Source organism: Oncorhynchus mykiss, chromosome 15, assembly GCF_013265735.2.
Source record: "Oncorhynchus mykiss isolate Arlee chromosome 15, USDA_OmykA_1.1, whole genome shotgun sequence".
In the NCBI taxonomy this organism is placed as follows: domain Eukaryota; kingdom Metazoa; phylum Chordata; class Actinopteri; order Salmoniformes; family Salmonidae; genus Oncorhynchus; species Oncorhynchus mykiss.
This window is the reverse complement of record NC_048579.1, coordinates 29,744,127-29,761,088: the sequence shown is the minus strand read 5'-3', so window position 1 is coordinate 29,761,088 and position 16,962 is coordinate 29,744,127. Positions and strand designations below refer to the sequence as shown.

The following is a 16,962-nucleotide window of genomic DNA, read 5'->3' as shown; positions in this document are numbered from 1 at the left end:
TATAAATGCCTATAATCCAATCTCACTGAAACACCACTTGTTGGTTTATCACTCACACCACTCCTCTCAGGATCCCTCCCGTTTGAACCATCTTCCTCTACTTTCTTCACTGCCTCAGCATATGACAACTTCTGCACTACTCTAACCCTGGAATCCTCAACCTGCCTCTCTCGCACTGGACTTTTCTGATCCCCAGACCCATGGGCACCCCTACAATTGACACATACCACTACTTTCCCCAATGCTACACATTCCTTTGTCTCATGCACACCTAGGAACCTCCCTCCTACACACTGCTGACACATGCCAATAAGCTTGACACCTGAAACAACATAATGCATTCGGCACAAAAACTTATATCCTAACATCACTTTCTCTTTCACCACTCATGCCGCCCAAACGACGAGCATCACAAACACCGGGAATTTTCCGCTTGCTTCAGTTGGTCAACTTTCACATTTACCGCTACCCCAGTAATCACTCCTTTCAATGGCACCATTTTCTCGAGGGAAAAACAATTCACATCTCTTGCCCCCATTCGTTTAACAAGGAGTGCCTGCTCCCTCTGACTAGAAACAAACAATTATCACAAGACCACTTCTGGTTACCTTCACTGGTTCCACAGCACCCAACTCTGTTTTCACCCACCATGAATCCACAAATGGATCAGCCAAAAGGCAAGGGTCCACTTTTTCCAAAAACTTCACTCCTACTGTCACAGACTCATCTTTATCCTGACCCTCAGTGCAAGCCTTGGGCTCTGAGAACTTCACCATGCCTACCACCTCAGATACTTCACCCTCATTCACTTCCATTTCTCCTTCTGTCTTCGATCCGGCGCACAGCTCACTCTGCTTACACTTTCTACCATTCTTCTTTAACATGCCATCTCCCTTTTTTCTGCCATTTTAACCGACTCAAGCTCACCCTCTTCCTCCCTCTCTCTCTCTCTTATACCTCCTCTGCCTCTCTTTCTCTCTCCATTCCTCTGTATTGCAAGTATACTTAAGTGTACTTACGTCTTCTTATGATAATACTGCACTTCTCCAGACATACATTTTGTTGTAGACCTCTCAAGGGACGCTATTTAACCGGCTGTCACAATCTCCGTACAATCAGCCGAACCCTGGGGGATGTAGTGCTCGACAGTGCATCCCACTTGTAAAGCAGGTGCTTGGTCTGGATGTTCTTCTATACCCAATAGATGCCGCAACGTTTTTCCATTTCAAACAAACGTGCTTCGGTCCACCGTCTTGTTCCCTCTTCCAGGGACCACATAGAGGAGATCGATTAAAGAGACTACCTAAACCATCTAAACTGGGATAACCATCTCAATAAACGGGTGAAATAAGTCCAACCGCTTACAGATTGGATTAGTTTAGAAAAATGTAGGTCCTTTATCTTCGTGTCGTATAAGTTCAATTAATCAATCAATGTCTATTTAGACAAACTATTCTAAAAAAAAGCAACCTGCATGCAACTTTTTTTAGCTCGGGGATTCGATCTAGCAACCTTTCAGTCACTAGTCCTACACTCTAACCACTAGGCTACCTGGCGCCCCAGAGTTAATGGAAATGAACTCAACACAGTCGTGTAACAACAACACCACCTGGTTAACACTTCATTTATTCACCGAAAATGACGTCAAGTTCAATCCCTCCCGAAATCAACACTCAGATATGACTCACAACACTTTTTACCTCAACGCCGAGATTTTAACACCCGCAAATGTGTGCTTTATTCTTGACAGATGTGAAGCTGAGAGTGCAGATGTTTTTCTAAAACATGTTTCGAGACAAATACGCCTTTCTGATGCCTCCTTGTGTTAGCCGGCTCTCTTAATTGCGAAGCCAAACACTGGCATTCTCGGAAAAGAGCAAATACAAATAACCAAAGAGCAAATAATAGCCAAATGAGGACTGCACCTGTTTAAACGCAGCGTTTGGAGTGGTGGAACCCTGCTGCACGTCTCAGTAGGGCTATCCATTGTCCCGTCTTCTCTAAGAAATCAGTGAGATCGTATTTCTGCTATTGGTCTCCATTTGTTTTGTTTTCCTCTCAGAGATTGTTTCCAGATGTGCTGGGGGTTAACTGGATTAGTGGGGTTATTTAAGTTAGCGGTAGCCATGCTCCCTCAAATGGTGACTACATGTGTGCAACGATAATTAGTACACTGTAAAGGGGTTACCGTGAATTTTACAGTGGCTTTACAGGCAGCTCAGTGGCAAGAAAGATTGTGTATTTCAGTGATTGTGTATTACAGTACACTGTAAAAAATAAATGCGGTATCGAAGCAAGTACAGTGTAATGACACACAGTACAATACTGTAAAATGTACTGTATTATACTGTAAAAAAAAAAAAAAAAAATGTATGCTACCGTAATCGGTGTGAATTAATGAATGAATTGATAGGTGGGGATTGTATTTCACTGTGATTAAAAGGGATTGGTGCAAGCAGGATGGCTGCTAGGTAAAGTGTTTACAAACGTTACAGAATGTTAATGAATAGTTGGTGTTTCATATCGCTTGCACTTCTACAGGCCTTAACAAAGGCTTCCAAACTGGCAGTGACTACAGGGCACAAACAGACATGGCAAAATTCTCCACCAGTTAAGACTTGCTGCCGTTCCAGTCTGTTCCCTATATACATTTCAAATTGATGGGATACTATAACCACAGAGGAGTTCAATTGGTGCAGCGTTCTCACTCACAGGTGCAACAAATATAGCCTCTTTCAAGGCACACCTCAAAATGTGTTAATGAGACAGAAACAACAATAACATGCACCACTAGTGGTTAAAAGGTTTTTGGCGCTAAAACAAATATGTAATGTATTCTGTGGGGTGGAATTACAGTACCAGTCGAAATACATCAGTTCTTCCCCACCCACATCTTCCCACAATGCACCATCATGTACAGTATGCTGGAGTATAATACAAAAAATAACTGTATAATTTACAGTTTTCTGTTACAGTGTATGCTTCCATGCAGACCAGACACAGGATGCTTCATTTACATCAGGGAATTGTAAGAGGTGACTGGAATAAAACACTTCCACAGTACATAAGCCATATATTCCTGACAGTCAAGTAGCCTATTAAATAGGCATTACCATTTTATTCTAGTCAAAAAAAAATCCTCTGTTGTTTGTAATGTTCTTACCAGACTCAGAAAGGTAATCTATCTAGTGTCATTATCAGAATACAGGGTAGGTATTAAAGTGTCCTTAGGTGTGCGCTATAATAGGTCAGAGCTGGGCAATGAGAAGGGCTGCTTGTATAGGTGGTAACTAAGTCCCCCCAAAATAGGACACCTTTCCATTTCAGTACTTTCATGTCTTCATAGCTGGAGATTGAGGAAGATGACAACATCATGGTGAGAAGGGTAATAATCTTCACATTGCTAGCCTCAAACAATTAATCCTCCTTCCTGCTTCTAGGTGTAACAAACAAGCCATTGTTCACTTCAGGTTATGAGTCATAGGTTACATCTGTAGAAACCAAAAACTAAATCTAGAAGGGGAATTCTTAAGATTCTAACATTCTCCACAAGGTTTATCAACGAGCTTGCATTAAGAAAGATCCAGTATACTGTATAAGATACATAAATCATGTTTAATGTTCCAGAAATGATTAAGTGTTTACTGAATGGTTCTTTCTAGAAGTGAACAGCAATGAGCAGCATAATAGGGAGGGTGTGACGTCTGATGTGTTGTGTGAGAGGTGAAAGGAGACAAAAGCTAAAAGCCTGAACAAAGACTCAAGACTGGGCTGGATCCGCAGCTAACAAAGACAAACTCGCTCATTGGCTGATAAGTGAAAACACACCGTCTTTATTTGTATATTGTTCAAGAAAAATCTGTCTGGGAATATTCTATTCGAAGGCTATGGAACAACGTGTAATGGAGACTAGTGGAAAGCGCAAGCTACTGAGATCAGACACCTCGGTGTCAAAGTCAAATGTTTTCACGCGTCTCCTCTCTTGGAAATGCTCAATGTCAAAACGGTGTCTCTGATGGTTTAATAGGATTATTATTTTCTTTGCCACGGTGGACAAAGTAACTACATACTTCGCCCTAACAAAGAAAAGGCCCCAAGTAGTTGTATGAGGTCAAGCACAGCTGTTCTATGCAGTCTGTGGTGGCTTGCCAATTGTACCTGAAGTAAGCAATTCCTTTCACCCTCTTGGAAGACCACTTTGCGTCTTCAATATCATGACCTTACAAGGCAGCGGTTCCAGGTTTGTCCGCAGACATATAAAACATTGCCTTTAACAAATAAAATAAATAAACTCATCCGAAGATGGCGACGAACAAGCAGTGAAATTGGGAACATTTGGTTTGAGTTTGGCTCATGTGGACTTTTTAAAGACCTCAATCTACCGTATTTCTTTTCACTTTTCACTGCCTCCTCAAGGTTCTCATTAGAAGGACAGCAGGTCTGGGAGAGTCTCAGAAAGTCTAGTTTCATATGGGTACTACACCAGGCTATTAGAGTCCGGCACCGGGCCAGACACACACCCGCGGGAATCAGGATTGGCTGAACATGAAAGAGTTCTGATGGAGAACTAGTGAGACTTGTTGTATCTCTATTGGTCTCCACTGGAGTCCTTGGGTGAGCAAATAGGGCTATTCATTGTTATGATGACAGTTCATGGGCAATATCTCTCTCTCTCTTATACAATGACTACCAGCTTGGCAAAGGCACATTTAAACTGTCTGACTTCAGAGAGAACTCTTGGTGGTCATACGTAGGGCATCAAACAGTCGCCAGATGAGATCCTCTGAATGGTGGGTTTAGTGTTTAATCAAAGAGAGCAGGGAGATGAGTGGATTATTCAAGTATGAACAACAAAACACACAGAGAGAGATCACAATAGTAGTCAAGTCAAAGAAAGTCACTGTATACAAAACATCTCCAACAGCCATCATTTTGGCCATGTGTATGTATTAGTTCTGTACAGTAACCCCAGGCTCCTGTAACGGAAACATCAAGTATGTATGTAAAGTATGTGGAAGCATTGTGTTGATTCAGATCAGATAATTGGATTGATGTTAGACTATTCATTTGCCTCCAAAGCAGGTGGCCGGCCACCAGAGACACTAAACCACAGCAGTAGTAGTGCATCCTGAAGAAATTAACTCTCTCTCACAACGCTGACCCGTACATTCCTCTGTGTAAAGCTACACATACTCTCTGCCCACTTTTAACTCCATAAATCAGAGAGCTACTTCAGTCATGCCTTTCCTTTAACTTCGCTGTAGCTGAATTAAGTTAGTTTCAAAATCCACAGGTACTCTGGGGTCCTTCATGGGTGGTCATTGCAGACCAAGCTGCCTGTTTAAAAAAGCTGTGCCAGACAACGAAACCTGTTGTTAATTTATCAGCTACTTCTTTCCTGCCTGTACGGACATAGTTGAAATCCTTCTCTCTCAGTGTTTTCACATGTGGGCTGTTTTTAAAGACACACTGTTATCAGCAACCAGGGGCAATTGAGCTCACAAGCTTGCATGAACCTTAAAGAAACACTCAAAGTAATCTCCTAGCTTAAAAGAAATGGGAATATGCTGCCAAAATCCCAAAACCTTATCTTATCCCAAAATCTTGTTTTCATGTCAAATCTTATTTTAGAAGCCTGGGGGTATAGTCTATGTGGGGTGTCTGTGAAATGTTAGTAAAATATTGATAGGGGGGAAAGTATCCCTGTGGCCTTAACATAACTTAAGATCAACTGTTTTTCTCACCCTGAGAATGTGCTGATGAGATATTATTTTCTCTAAACATATGGTTGAAAACCATTTATAAAACAGGTTGTTTGGATTCTGGATGCTGATTGGTTGAGAGCAGGGAGTTTATTCACAACAATCCCTGGGTAATGCCTGTCAACTAGTGCTGAGCGATTAATCAACATTTGTTTTTTGGGGGGGGGGTTATTAAACAACTAATTGAGAAACGGTTAAATTACTTGATTTCCATTTAGTAAAAAAAAAATGTTGCGCCTAACAGCGCATAGTTGATTTGAGAATTCAAGTCAACTATGCGGGACGCTGGACTGAAGGGGGTTGTAGTTTTCATTAAGCAAATATTCAACCTAGTTCAGGTCAGAACCGTGGTAATTAACTACAATGACCATAATGCATTGCGCCTGTGTTTTCTGGCTCGGACAGATACAGATCAGAGGGGAACAAGCATAGTGAGAGGTTTAAATCTCGCCAAAATCTGTCCAAAATAAACCCAATGTGTTTGTATGGATTTATTTTGGACCTAAATTTACTGTCTGCCTTCCCGCCTTTGGGACAATGACTTCCATTGTTAGGGCGGAGACGTGCATATACGCCTGCTACGTTAGGTTAGATTCACATAGACCGCATGAGGGAGGAATCTACGTAAGACAATGACGAGAGGGACACGAGACCGTTTGTGAAAGTATGCCTTATTTACTTTGAGGAACAACTCTGCAGCATACTTAGGCAGGCTATATAGGATGACTAAAGACAGTACCTTATGCGTAAAGTTAGATGGTCTGGCTGGCTGACTGCTACTGCCTGGAGCAGAGATTACTTTTAATGAAAAATAATAAAGTAATTAAATAAATATAATATACTCAACTGAAATATTGTATTATCTCATTGTAATTTCCTATTTTTCCATATATATTTACCCAATGTAGACCTGACAGACCATTAAATATTTTTTATGTTTTGGCAATTGAATGTCCACTATTTTTGGTTTTGGAATTTCCATTAAAAAGCTTTAAAATTATTGTAACGTGATTATTTTATAATGCATTTAAGGTTTAAAAAATGATAGAGCCAAAACCAAACCCATTTTGAGTTATCCACAGCTCAGCCAGACAATTTATAAACTTAATCTCCCCTGGACAATAGTGTCTAGACATTATTTCCCAATGCTACTAGGCTAGCGTTTGGTTTGCAACAGCTGCCTGCCTTTCCGACCTGTGCGATAATGTTGCAGTGTTTTTCTACAACATGCCGTGCTTACAGAAAAAACACATGATTTCACATGTGGAAAATCACATGTGTAGTTTCATGTTATCACATGTTGCTTGTGATTTTGTATTGGCTTTAGTTAGCTAGCTAGCAAAGGAGAAGTAGCTTGCCTGCATGGCAACCCTTTTAGAACTTTTGTAATGGACGACCAGCTCATTTCCCTAGCAACTTCAGAATCTCAGAACTAACAACTGGCCTTGACTACAGCGTTTGGTGGAAGGATGAAATAAAACAGATGTACTCATTAAAAGAAAGTTTTTAATAAATAAATGTCATTCATATTTTATTTAAATATGATGATAACCATTTTTATATTATAGGCGGAATCTACCGCACACCCAGAGCTGATTTGTAAAGGTGCTGGAGGCAAAAGGCAGAACTGGAGAAACAGGAAAAAGTCTCTGCACACTTCCAGTCAGATGCAAATGTTTTTAATTTCGGTCAGTCGACCTTCAGAGCATATCTGTCCCACTCTTGTTTGTGGAGATAAGGCCACACAGTGAGCCAGAGGTAATTGCAGATATTGTAAATATAACACGCTCCACGTTGAGCCTTAGCACTGCCCCAGATGGGAGTTATTCACATGATAATCCCTGGTTTCTCATGCCTTATTTCCTAAGAGAGTAATGGACTGCATCCCAAATGGCACCCTATTCCCTACTTAGTGCACTACTTTTGACCAGAGCCTTATGGGCCTTTGTCAAAAGTAGTACACTACATAGGAAATAGGGTTTTATTTGGGATGCTGACATGGTGCGTGTCGGGAGGTGTCATGGCCGACTACCTGAGGGCTGTGACAACTGATGTGCCAAGGTGAAGTTTTCCCTAGGTACAGCTCTAGGATCAGTTTCCCCTCCCCCACTCCTAACCTTAAACATTAGTGGCGCAACTTCACCCTCCATTGACACGCTACTGTGTTTGGTAAACATGGTAGACTAATGTGTAAAGTAGTAATAACATGATTTTGGTTTCCTCCAGATGCACAGAGAGATGATGTATGCCAGCAGAGATGGGCAGCACTCCCCCAGACACCCACCTATGGGCCACCCTCCACACCACCCCATGCAGGGCTCCCTGTCCCCAACCACGGCCCACTCCGTGCCTCCCTCACCCTCCCGGATCCCCTTCGGCCCGCGCCCGGGGTCCATGCCCTGCAGCGCCACTATGCCCCGGGAGCGCATATCTAACGCCACACCTCCCGTGCGCTCCGTGTCACCCTGCCCCAGCGCCATCCTGGAGAGGCGGGACGTCAAACCTGATGAGGACATGGGCGGTAAGAGTCACAGCCTGGTGAGAGGGGGAGAGGGGCTTTACGCTGACCCGTACCTTCTCCACGAGGGGAGGATGGGCCACGGCCCTGCCCATGGAGGGCACCCTCCTCCTGGGGACATGGTGGACCACGGCAGCCTGGCTGGCTACCACCGCGCCTCCATCCGCTCCACAGGCTCCTACAGCGGGCCCAGCCCCACCGAGGCCATGGAGCAACCCTCACTCTACCGCCAGAAGTCCAGGAAGTACGGAGACAGCCAGCTGCCTACGCTGGGCTCCAAGACCCCGCCCCCCTCCCCCCACAGGATGGCAGAAGTGAGGATGATTGACATCCATGGGGCCACGCCTCCTCATGGCAGCATTCCCCTGGAGCGCTCCTCGCCTGTTCGCCAGGCCTTCAGGAAGGAGGAAGTGGTCAAAAGCAGGAGTAACATGGCATCTCCAGTTGTGCTGGACCTCCAGGGTCACGGCCCTATCCCTCCAGCCAACGACCCACAGACACGGTAAGCAAACCCGGGGGACCTGAGGCGGGACAGGTGGGGTAGTGTGGGGTGGGGGTCAGTGAAAGGGTATGATACTGCATGGGAGCATGGATGACCTAACACTGCATTCCTGCACTGTTCTAAGTGTAACCGCGGGCTGCTCTGTGTTCATCTCAGCTCAGTGTCTCATCATCACCACTGCAGGGCAGAGACATTGTGGTCTGCCTGTCTCTCTCACCCTCACCCACACACACACACACACACACACACACACACACTGTGTGTCTGGCCCATCCTGTCAAGGTCATCACATTTAGCAGAGTGGGCTATTATAACAGTGTGTTATTGTTATGTATTGTCTTGTCTTATTGTGTCTTTCAGCTACACCAGTTAGGTGTGTGTGTGACTAGCTCTATTTGTATGAGTAGCTTATTCCAGTCAAAGAGAGTTGGTGTACTCAGTGCCCCTAGTTGACAGAGCAATCCAAGCCACTGCAGTAATTGAATAGTGCCTCACTCCCCATATTCAGACTGTATATTATCATGTTATCTTGTGGTATTGTTGTTTTAATAACACACTGTCTGCAAGCCCGTGTAGATGATCTAAACCGGCCCTCCGACATTCATTTCTGAGGCTAGTTCAACTAGGCTGGTTCTGGTTGCACTAAGAACAGAACACACAAACACAGGAGAGGGCATGAGGGACATATTCCAGCCATACAATCATATGTGGTTTCATTGGAATGCATTAGACCGGAGGGATAGGAGAGTGAGGGGGCCAAGGGGTCTGTGTGTGCACCGCTCAGGAAAACCAAAGAAAATATTGAACCAGGTTGGTTGGATAAGACCTGGGCTTTCTGAAACAGCCAAACCAAGGGGAACAGATCACAAGGACCACCTGCGCGGTACAAACACCATGACGGCTACCGAATGGCACCCTGTTCCCTTTATAGTGCACTACTTTTGAGCAGAGCACCTACGTTCCCCATTTTAAATGGCCCAGGCGTATAGGAAAGAAAGGGGGAAAGGAGTTTTAGTGTGAAGGTACTTTACATATAAAACAAAAAGGGTATTTTAGGTCATTTACTTTATAACTACAGAGTGGCCTTCAAGCATGAGTTGTACTTACATGCACAAGGAGCATTCCATATACAGTACCAGTCAAAAGTTTGGACACACCTACTCATTCAAGGGTTTTTCTTTATTTTGACAATGTTCTCCATTGTAGAGTAATAGTGCAGACATCAAAACTATGAAATAACACATGGAATCATAAAGTAACCAAAAAAGTGTTAAACAAATCAACCAATATTTTATATTTGAGATTCTTCAAATTAGCCTCCCTTTGCCCCGATGACAGCTTTGCACACTCTTGGCATTCTCTCAACCACGAGGTAGTCACCTGGAATGCATTTCAATTAACAGGTGTGCCTTGTTAAAAGTTTGTGGAATTTTGTAATGATGCACTGAGAGTCGGGAGTTATTGTTTTAAGTCGGGAGTTATTGTTTTAATAAATAAATGCAACTAAATACAAAACAATTAACACAAACAACGCACAGACATGACACTGGAACAGAAACAATAATGCCTCAGGAAAGAACCAAAGGGAGTGAAACATACAGTGGGGCAAAAAAGTATTTAGTCAGCCACCAATTGTGCAAGTTCTCCCACTTAAAAAGATGAGAGAGGCCTGTAATTTTCATCATAGGTACACTTCAACTTTGACAGACAAAATGAGAAAATTACACAAAATCACATTGTAGGATTTTTAATGAATATATTTGCAAATTATGGTGGAAAATAAGTTTTTGGTCAATAACAAAAGTTTATCTCAATACTTTGTTATGTGCCCTTTGTTGGCGACAGAGGTCAAACGTTTTCTGTAAGTCTTCACAAGGTTTTCACACACTGTTGCTGGTATTTTGGCCCATTCCTCCATGCAGATCTCCTCTAGAGCAGTGATGTTTTGGGGTTGTTGCTGGGCAACACGGACTTTCATCTACAGGCCTTTCTCATCTTTTTAAGTGGGAGAACTTGGGAGAACTTGCACAATTGGTGGCTGACTAAATACTTTTTTGCCCCACTGTATAGGGCAGGTAATCAAGGAGGTGATTGGAGTCCAGCTGAGTCAGATGACGCGCAGGTGCGTGTAACGATGGTGACAGGCGTGTGTCATAACGAGCATCCGGATGACCTAGAGGCCTGAGAGGGAGCACACGTGACACATTTCTTTCCTTCTTAATGCGTTTGAGCCAATCAGTTGGGTTTTGACAAGGCACGGGTGGTTTACAGAATGTTGCCCTGTTTGGTAAAATACCAAGTCCATATTATGGCAAGAACAGCTCAAATAAGCAAAGAGAAACGACAGTCCATCATTATTTTTAGACATGAAGGTCAATCCGGAAAATGTCAAGAACTTTGAAAGTTTATTCAAGTGCAGTTGCAAAAACCATCAAGCGCCACGGTTGAGACTGGCTCTCATGAGGACCGTGACAAGGAAGACCCAGAGTTACCTCTGATGTAGAGGATAAGTTAATTAGAGTTAACTGCAATGGACATTATACCGGTGGAAATCTGTCCTTTGATGAATTCAAATTTGAGATTTTTGGTTCTAACCGCTCAAATTTGAGATTTTTGGTTCTAACCGCTGTGACTTTGTGAGACGCAGAGTAGGTGAACGGATGATCTCCACGTGTGGTTCCCACCGTCAAGCATGGAGGAGGAGGTGCTTTGCTGGTGACACTGTCAGTGATTTATTTACAATTCAAGGCACACTTAACCAGCATGGCTACCACAGCATTCTGCAGCGATACGCCATCCCATCTGGTTTGCGCTTAGTGGGATTATCATTTGTTTTTCAACAGGACAATGACCCAAAACACACCCCCAGGCTGTGTAAGGTCTATATGACCAAGGAGAGTGATGAGTGTTCCATCAGATGACCTGGCCTCCACAATCACCTGACCTCAACCCAATTGAGATTGTTTGGGATGAGTTGGACCGCAGAGTGAAGGAAAAGCAGCCAACAAGTGCTCAGCATGTGGGAACTCCTTCAAGACTGTTGGAAAAGCATTCCTCATGAAGCTGGTTGAGAGAATGCCAACAGTGTGCAAATCTGTCATCGAGGCAAAGTGTGGCTACTTTGAAGAATATAAAATATAAAACACTTTTTTGGTTACTACATGATTCCTTGTGTTATTTCATAGTTTTGATGTCTGCACTATTATTCTACAATGTAGAAAATAGCAAAAATAAAGAAACTCTTGAATGAGTAGGTGTGTCCATACTTGTGACTGGTACTGTAGGTACGGTGCTCTAGAACAGCTAAATAGGTACAAGAAGACATTACATTTCAGTGCCCCGGGGGAGACATAGCTAACTGTCTGTTTCTCTACAGTACATTGTCTGGGGGCAGTACAGTCGGGATCACAGTCATTTCTCTCGTCCTCATCGAGCCCCTTTAAGCGCCTCCCTTTCCCCTTCCTCCTGTGCCATTGGATAAGTGGTGACAGGAAAACACAGTGCTTTTCTATGTCTAAGCCTCACTGGTCACCAAGCAATCACCAAGCATAAAGGTCCTTCTTCACCCGTCTTTGGCTTTCTCCGCATTGCCGGCGTAATCTCTCGTCCAGGCACCGGCCACAAGTGGCACAGTCTCTTGCGCCCTAAGGTCCGACTCATCTCCAACCTCTGGGCTAAATCTACTAGACAGCATTTGTCTTGTTTTTCAAAATTCAGGCTAGCCCACTTGTTTTTCTAGACTATTCCAGGCAGACTCCGGGAGGGCAAAGCAGACATGTTATTAGACCATGTTAGCTGGAATCAATGGTTTATTTCAGCCTGAATTGAGAATTCACTGCCTTAGCACGGTAGTTTGACAGCTTGGAACACTTACAGTTGTTGCTTTAACAGCGTGTTTAACTGTTGTTTACATAGCAGAAACCCCATCTACTTGACAAATCAATAAATTATTCATTAAGATATTCATAAATGTTCTAAGATAGAAAATATTCTCCAAATCCTGTACTTGACCCACTCTATGTTTATATCGCTAATTTGATCGCTAAGCAAACACGTCTGGCATGAAAACAATTCCGGTAGTATTTAGGAAGTAACTCCCAACTTAAGAAGTACTCCCAACTTAAATATTAGAAATGCCACCTTTAACGCCTAGTTAGCCCCGGTGTTAAAAGCTTGATTTTCTGATGTTTCCTGCAGAAAGCGAATGAAGGCTATGGAGCAACAGATTGCCAGCTTGACTGGTCTTGTTCAGCATGCACTTTTAAAGTCCCCAAACACTAGTGGCACCAACGATTCTCTCAGGTAAGCAAGAAGATGAAGAAGGGAGGCAGCGTGGGACATTGAGTTCTCAGAGATAAGCCCAGGTTGCCCCAGCAAATGTGGACAAAGATAATAACAGATAAACTAGCTCTCGATTTTTACCAGCCTAGGTAAACAGAACATTGTCGAAGGGAAATAGTGTGGACGAGGGGGTCTGATATTGACTGGCTGCAGTTATCTTTGCATTTCAACCTACTCTGTGGAGATCTTTGTGCTACTGTTTGCTTGAGTTTCCAATCATCAATCTCAATGTGGGCACCATGATTGGAATGAAAATGGGATGGCTTACTATGGGAACAGACTGCTCCTAACAGTCATCATGTTAACCTGTCCGCCGTCTATGTCAGTCTGTCCATCCATACTGTATGGCTGTCTGTACGTCTACAATGCTTTTACTAATATATGTCAACCCTAACTCCAGGACAGTTCCCAGGGTTTTGCATGAATTGTCTTCTATTGTGATTCAACATAATTAATGTCTCTTTTCCTCTCTGTGTGCGTAGTGAACGACCCATGAAGACATCAAGGCAAGCGTCTCCGGTTCATAGTGCACCCAGTGCAGGTCAGGAGGACCATTATTACCCTTCTGCATGGATCACATTATGGTGTGCGTCCCAAACAGCACCATATTCCCTATATAGTTCACTACTTTTGACTAGAGCCCTATGGGCCCTGGCCAAAAGTAGTGTACTATATAGGGAATAGGGTTCCAGTTGGGACGCGAAGTTGTGTACTATGTAGGGAATAGGGTTCCAGTTGGGACGCAGAGGTTGTGTACTATGTAGGGAATAGGGTTCCAGTTGGGACGCAAAGTAGTGTACTATATAGGGAATAGGGTTCCAGTTGGGATGCGAAGTAGTGTACTATATAGGGAATAGGGTTCCAGTTGGGACGCAAAGTAGTGTACTATATAGGGAATAGGGTTCCAGTTGGGACGCAAAGTAGTGTACTATGTAGGGAATAGGGTTCCAGTTGGAACGCAAAGTAGTGTACTATGTAGGGAATAGGGTTCCAGTTGGAACGCAAAGTAGTGTACTATGTAGGGAATAGGGTTCCAGTTGGGACGCAAAGTAGTGTACTATGTAGGGAATAGGGTTCCAGTTGGGACGCAAAGTAGTGTACTATGTAGGGAATAGGGTTCCAGTTGGGACGCGAAGTAGTGTACTATATAGGGAATAGGGTTCCAGTTGGGACGCAACCCATGATCTACTTAGAGGTACAGTTCTCTGTTGCATATCCCTCAAGTTTCCCCCCAGGATGCATTGCATAGACAAGTCTCGTAATGTCACTCAACACAACCTGCCATATGCTCTCCCCTACTGCCCCATTAAAACACCCAGTCAGTCAGACAGGCGTCTTTGCTCTTCGCCGACTCATATTCCCCTCAAATCCTCTCTCGTCATACATTCTAGGCAGGGGGGGGGGGCAAAAAAGCTACTAACTGAATATGTGCTGCTGAAAGCATTAGTTAAAACAAGAGAGATGTATTATTTCTCGATCCCGCCAAGACGATTCAATCTGGTCTAGCTAGCGGTCAGGGTGGATGAGAGTTCGATAACAGAAATGCAATCTCGAGCCAAAGCAACGCCTCACATCTTTGGGTTTCTTCTTCTTCTTACAGGTTTCCCTTTGCGTATTGTTCCCATTCATGATATACAGAACACGAAGAATTGACTATGGCTCATAATTCTGATTCCTCAAATATTTCCTTGTTGTTACTTCATAAGCTGTCCCCATCACAAGAGCATCCTCTCGGTCTCCAAACAGTGGAGGAATCCTAAATGGCACCCTATTCCCTGTATGGGGCACTATTTTTGACCTAATAAAAGGGTGCCATCTGGGAAACAGACAGTGTGACACACATGAGCAGCCTTCATCCGAACCTGCACTTCAGGTCTGTGCAGCTGTCATTCACTATGAGAGGACTATGTGGTGAATGTCGGAGGGGGATTACAAAGTGACAATAGCACTGTGTTCTCTAGCCCCACTGCAGGGCTCTACCATGGTTGTGTCCCAATTGGCACCAAGTTCCCATTATAGTGCACTACTTTTGATGGGCCCCGGTCAGAAGTACTGCACTATATAGGGAATAGGGTAACATTTGGGACGCAGAAGATCTTACTCTGTGTGGAAGGAGTGCTCTCTTGCTCGCTCTTTCGCTCGCTCTCGCTCTCTCTCATTCACTCAGAACATTCTCCTCTCTCATTGTTCTAACACTTTGCAGGGACTTGTTCTCTTCCGCTAAGGGACTTGAGTGGCTTAGTGACACTGTGCCACTCCCACCTGTTGACAACAAGCGCCCCAGAGACAGAACTCAACCTCAGGGTCAGGTTTCAAAGGTCATAGGTCATACTACTTCATTCTGAATGGGAGAAACAGTGTAATTGAATTCAACTTCAGTTACTGTCAATACAGACTGCAGTTGGCATGGCTTGTCAAGAGTCATTCTGTCGTCAGTCTCCAAAGCCAGAGGACATTACGTCTGGTGGTTGTTTTCGACAGCAGACAAACCCGTCTCCCGTCTCTTCTTTCTCACAATGATTGCATCCCAAATTGCTCCCTATACAGTACATTACTTTTGGCCAGAGTTTGATGGGGCCTGGTCAAAAGCAGTGCACTGCATAGGGAATAGGGTTCCATTTGGAATGCAGTCAATGGTGAGGTTGGCGGTCGGCAAGTCTATTTCAGTCAGCACTGCCAATGTAAGTACCCGTGTGCTCCTCTGGGCAGCGGGGGAGACGCCTAGGGAAGCACAGGCCCTCATTACTTAACATTAGGAATATTAAATCAGGAACCAACACAGCTGTGGAGAATGTGTTTGGAAATGAGCGAGGCGAGTGAAGCGAGGCGAGTGAAGCGAGCGCTGGGCTCTGGCCAGGCCAATGCCCTCACAGAGGTTGCATTTCAAATGGCACCCTATTCCCTATAGAGTGCACTACTTTGTATTGCCACCTTCTCTATGGGCCTCGGTCCATAAGTAGTGCACCACATAGGGAAAAGGGTAGTATTTGGGACGCACACAGATACAAGGCCGTACGTGAAAAGGAGGGGGGGAAACATTCATGCATTACACCACCCATTCAATCTCAGAGGAGACGTTTGACTTTTTTACGTGCACTTTTGACTGCGGGGTATTTCATTTGCAGTAAATAAGGGAGCTATGTATTGCGTGCTTCCTCCAAAATCTGTAAGGTTTCCATCACATTGTGAAAGGGATTTATGTACTTGTGAATGAACCTCTACAGTATAGCCTACAATATGAATAATTAAATGCTAGGGATTAATATGTTTTCCCATTTTTTAAAAAAATGTATTGTTCTAAATTAGTTTTTATACAGCTACATAAAGCATGTTTGTGGCAAGTGAGCCCTCTATCCAAATCTATATTGTCTTTCCAGTTTTGTTATCACAAGTGAGGAACTGACTAGCTTATAGTGGTTTTAAATGTGGCTATTTGATTTGATCTTATTCAGGAGGTTCCCCTGTCCTGGCACCCAAAAGTGCCACGCCCCCCTCTGAGAGTGGCTCCACCCCCATACTCCCAGGCCCCACCCCCTTCCAGACCAACCTGCTCCAGTGCAAGAAGAATGTCTCGGACCTTCGGCTGCAGCTCCATCAGATGAGACAGCTGCAGGTAACGCCACCAATGCTCTATCTAGGAGTAGGATTATGTTTCCCCTAGACGCTGATCTTGGGTCAGTTTAGCATTTTCCCCACTTATGGTTAAGGTTAGGATTGGGGGAGGGAAAGCTGATCCTAGATCTGTACCGAGGGTAAACATTACCCGGGGAGCCCCTATCTACTCTTATTGGTTATCAATTTGATATCAGCTGTCAAGTGTTGCTTCTCATTTATTCAAC

General features: G+C 43.9%; 1 protein-coding gene across 15 annotated transcripts in view; it reads left to right on the top strand.

The window, feature by feature from the left end:
- The window catches only part of LOC110489970 (sickle tail protein), a 226,542-nt gene that overhangs the window by 193,964 nt on the left and 15,616 nt on the right, over positions 1-16,962 (top strand). For 13 of the 15 annotated variants that reach the window (XM_036944276.1, XM_036944274.1, XM_036944273.1 and 10 more), the window contains 4 exons: positions 7,989-8,782; positions 12,980-13,084; positions 13,606-13,664; positions 16,576-16,736. In XM_036944276.1, coding sequence (XP_036800171.1) covers positions 7,989-8,782; positions 12,980-13,084; positions 13,606-13,664; positions 16,576-16,736 — 1,119 coding nt within the window. Of the gene's footprint in view, positions 1-6,206; positions 6,427-7,988; positions 8,783-12,979; positions 13,085-13,605; positions 13,665-16,575; positions 16,737-16,962 lie in introns of those variants that run through there. The other 2 variants (XM_036944280.1, XM_036944272.1) reach the window with 2 other exon arrangements.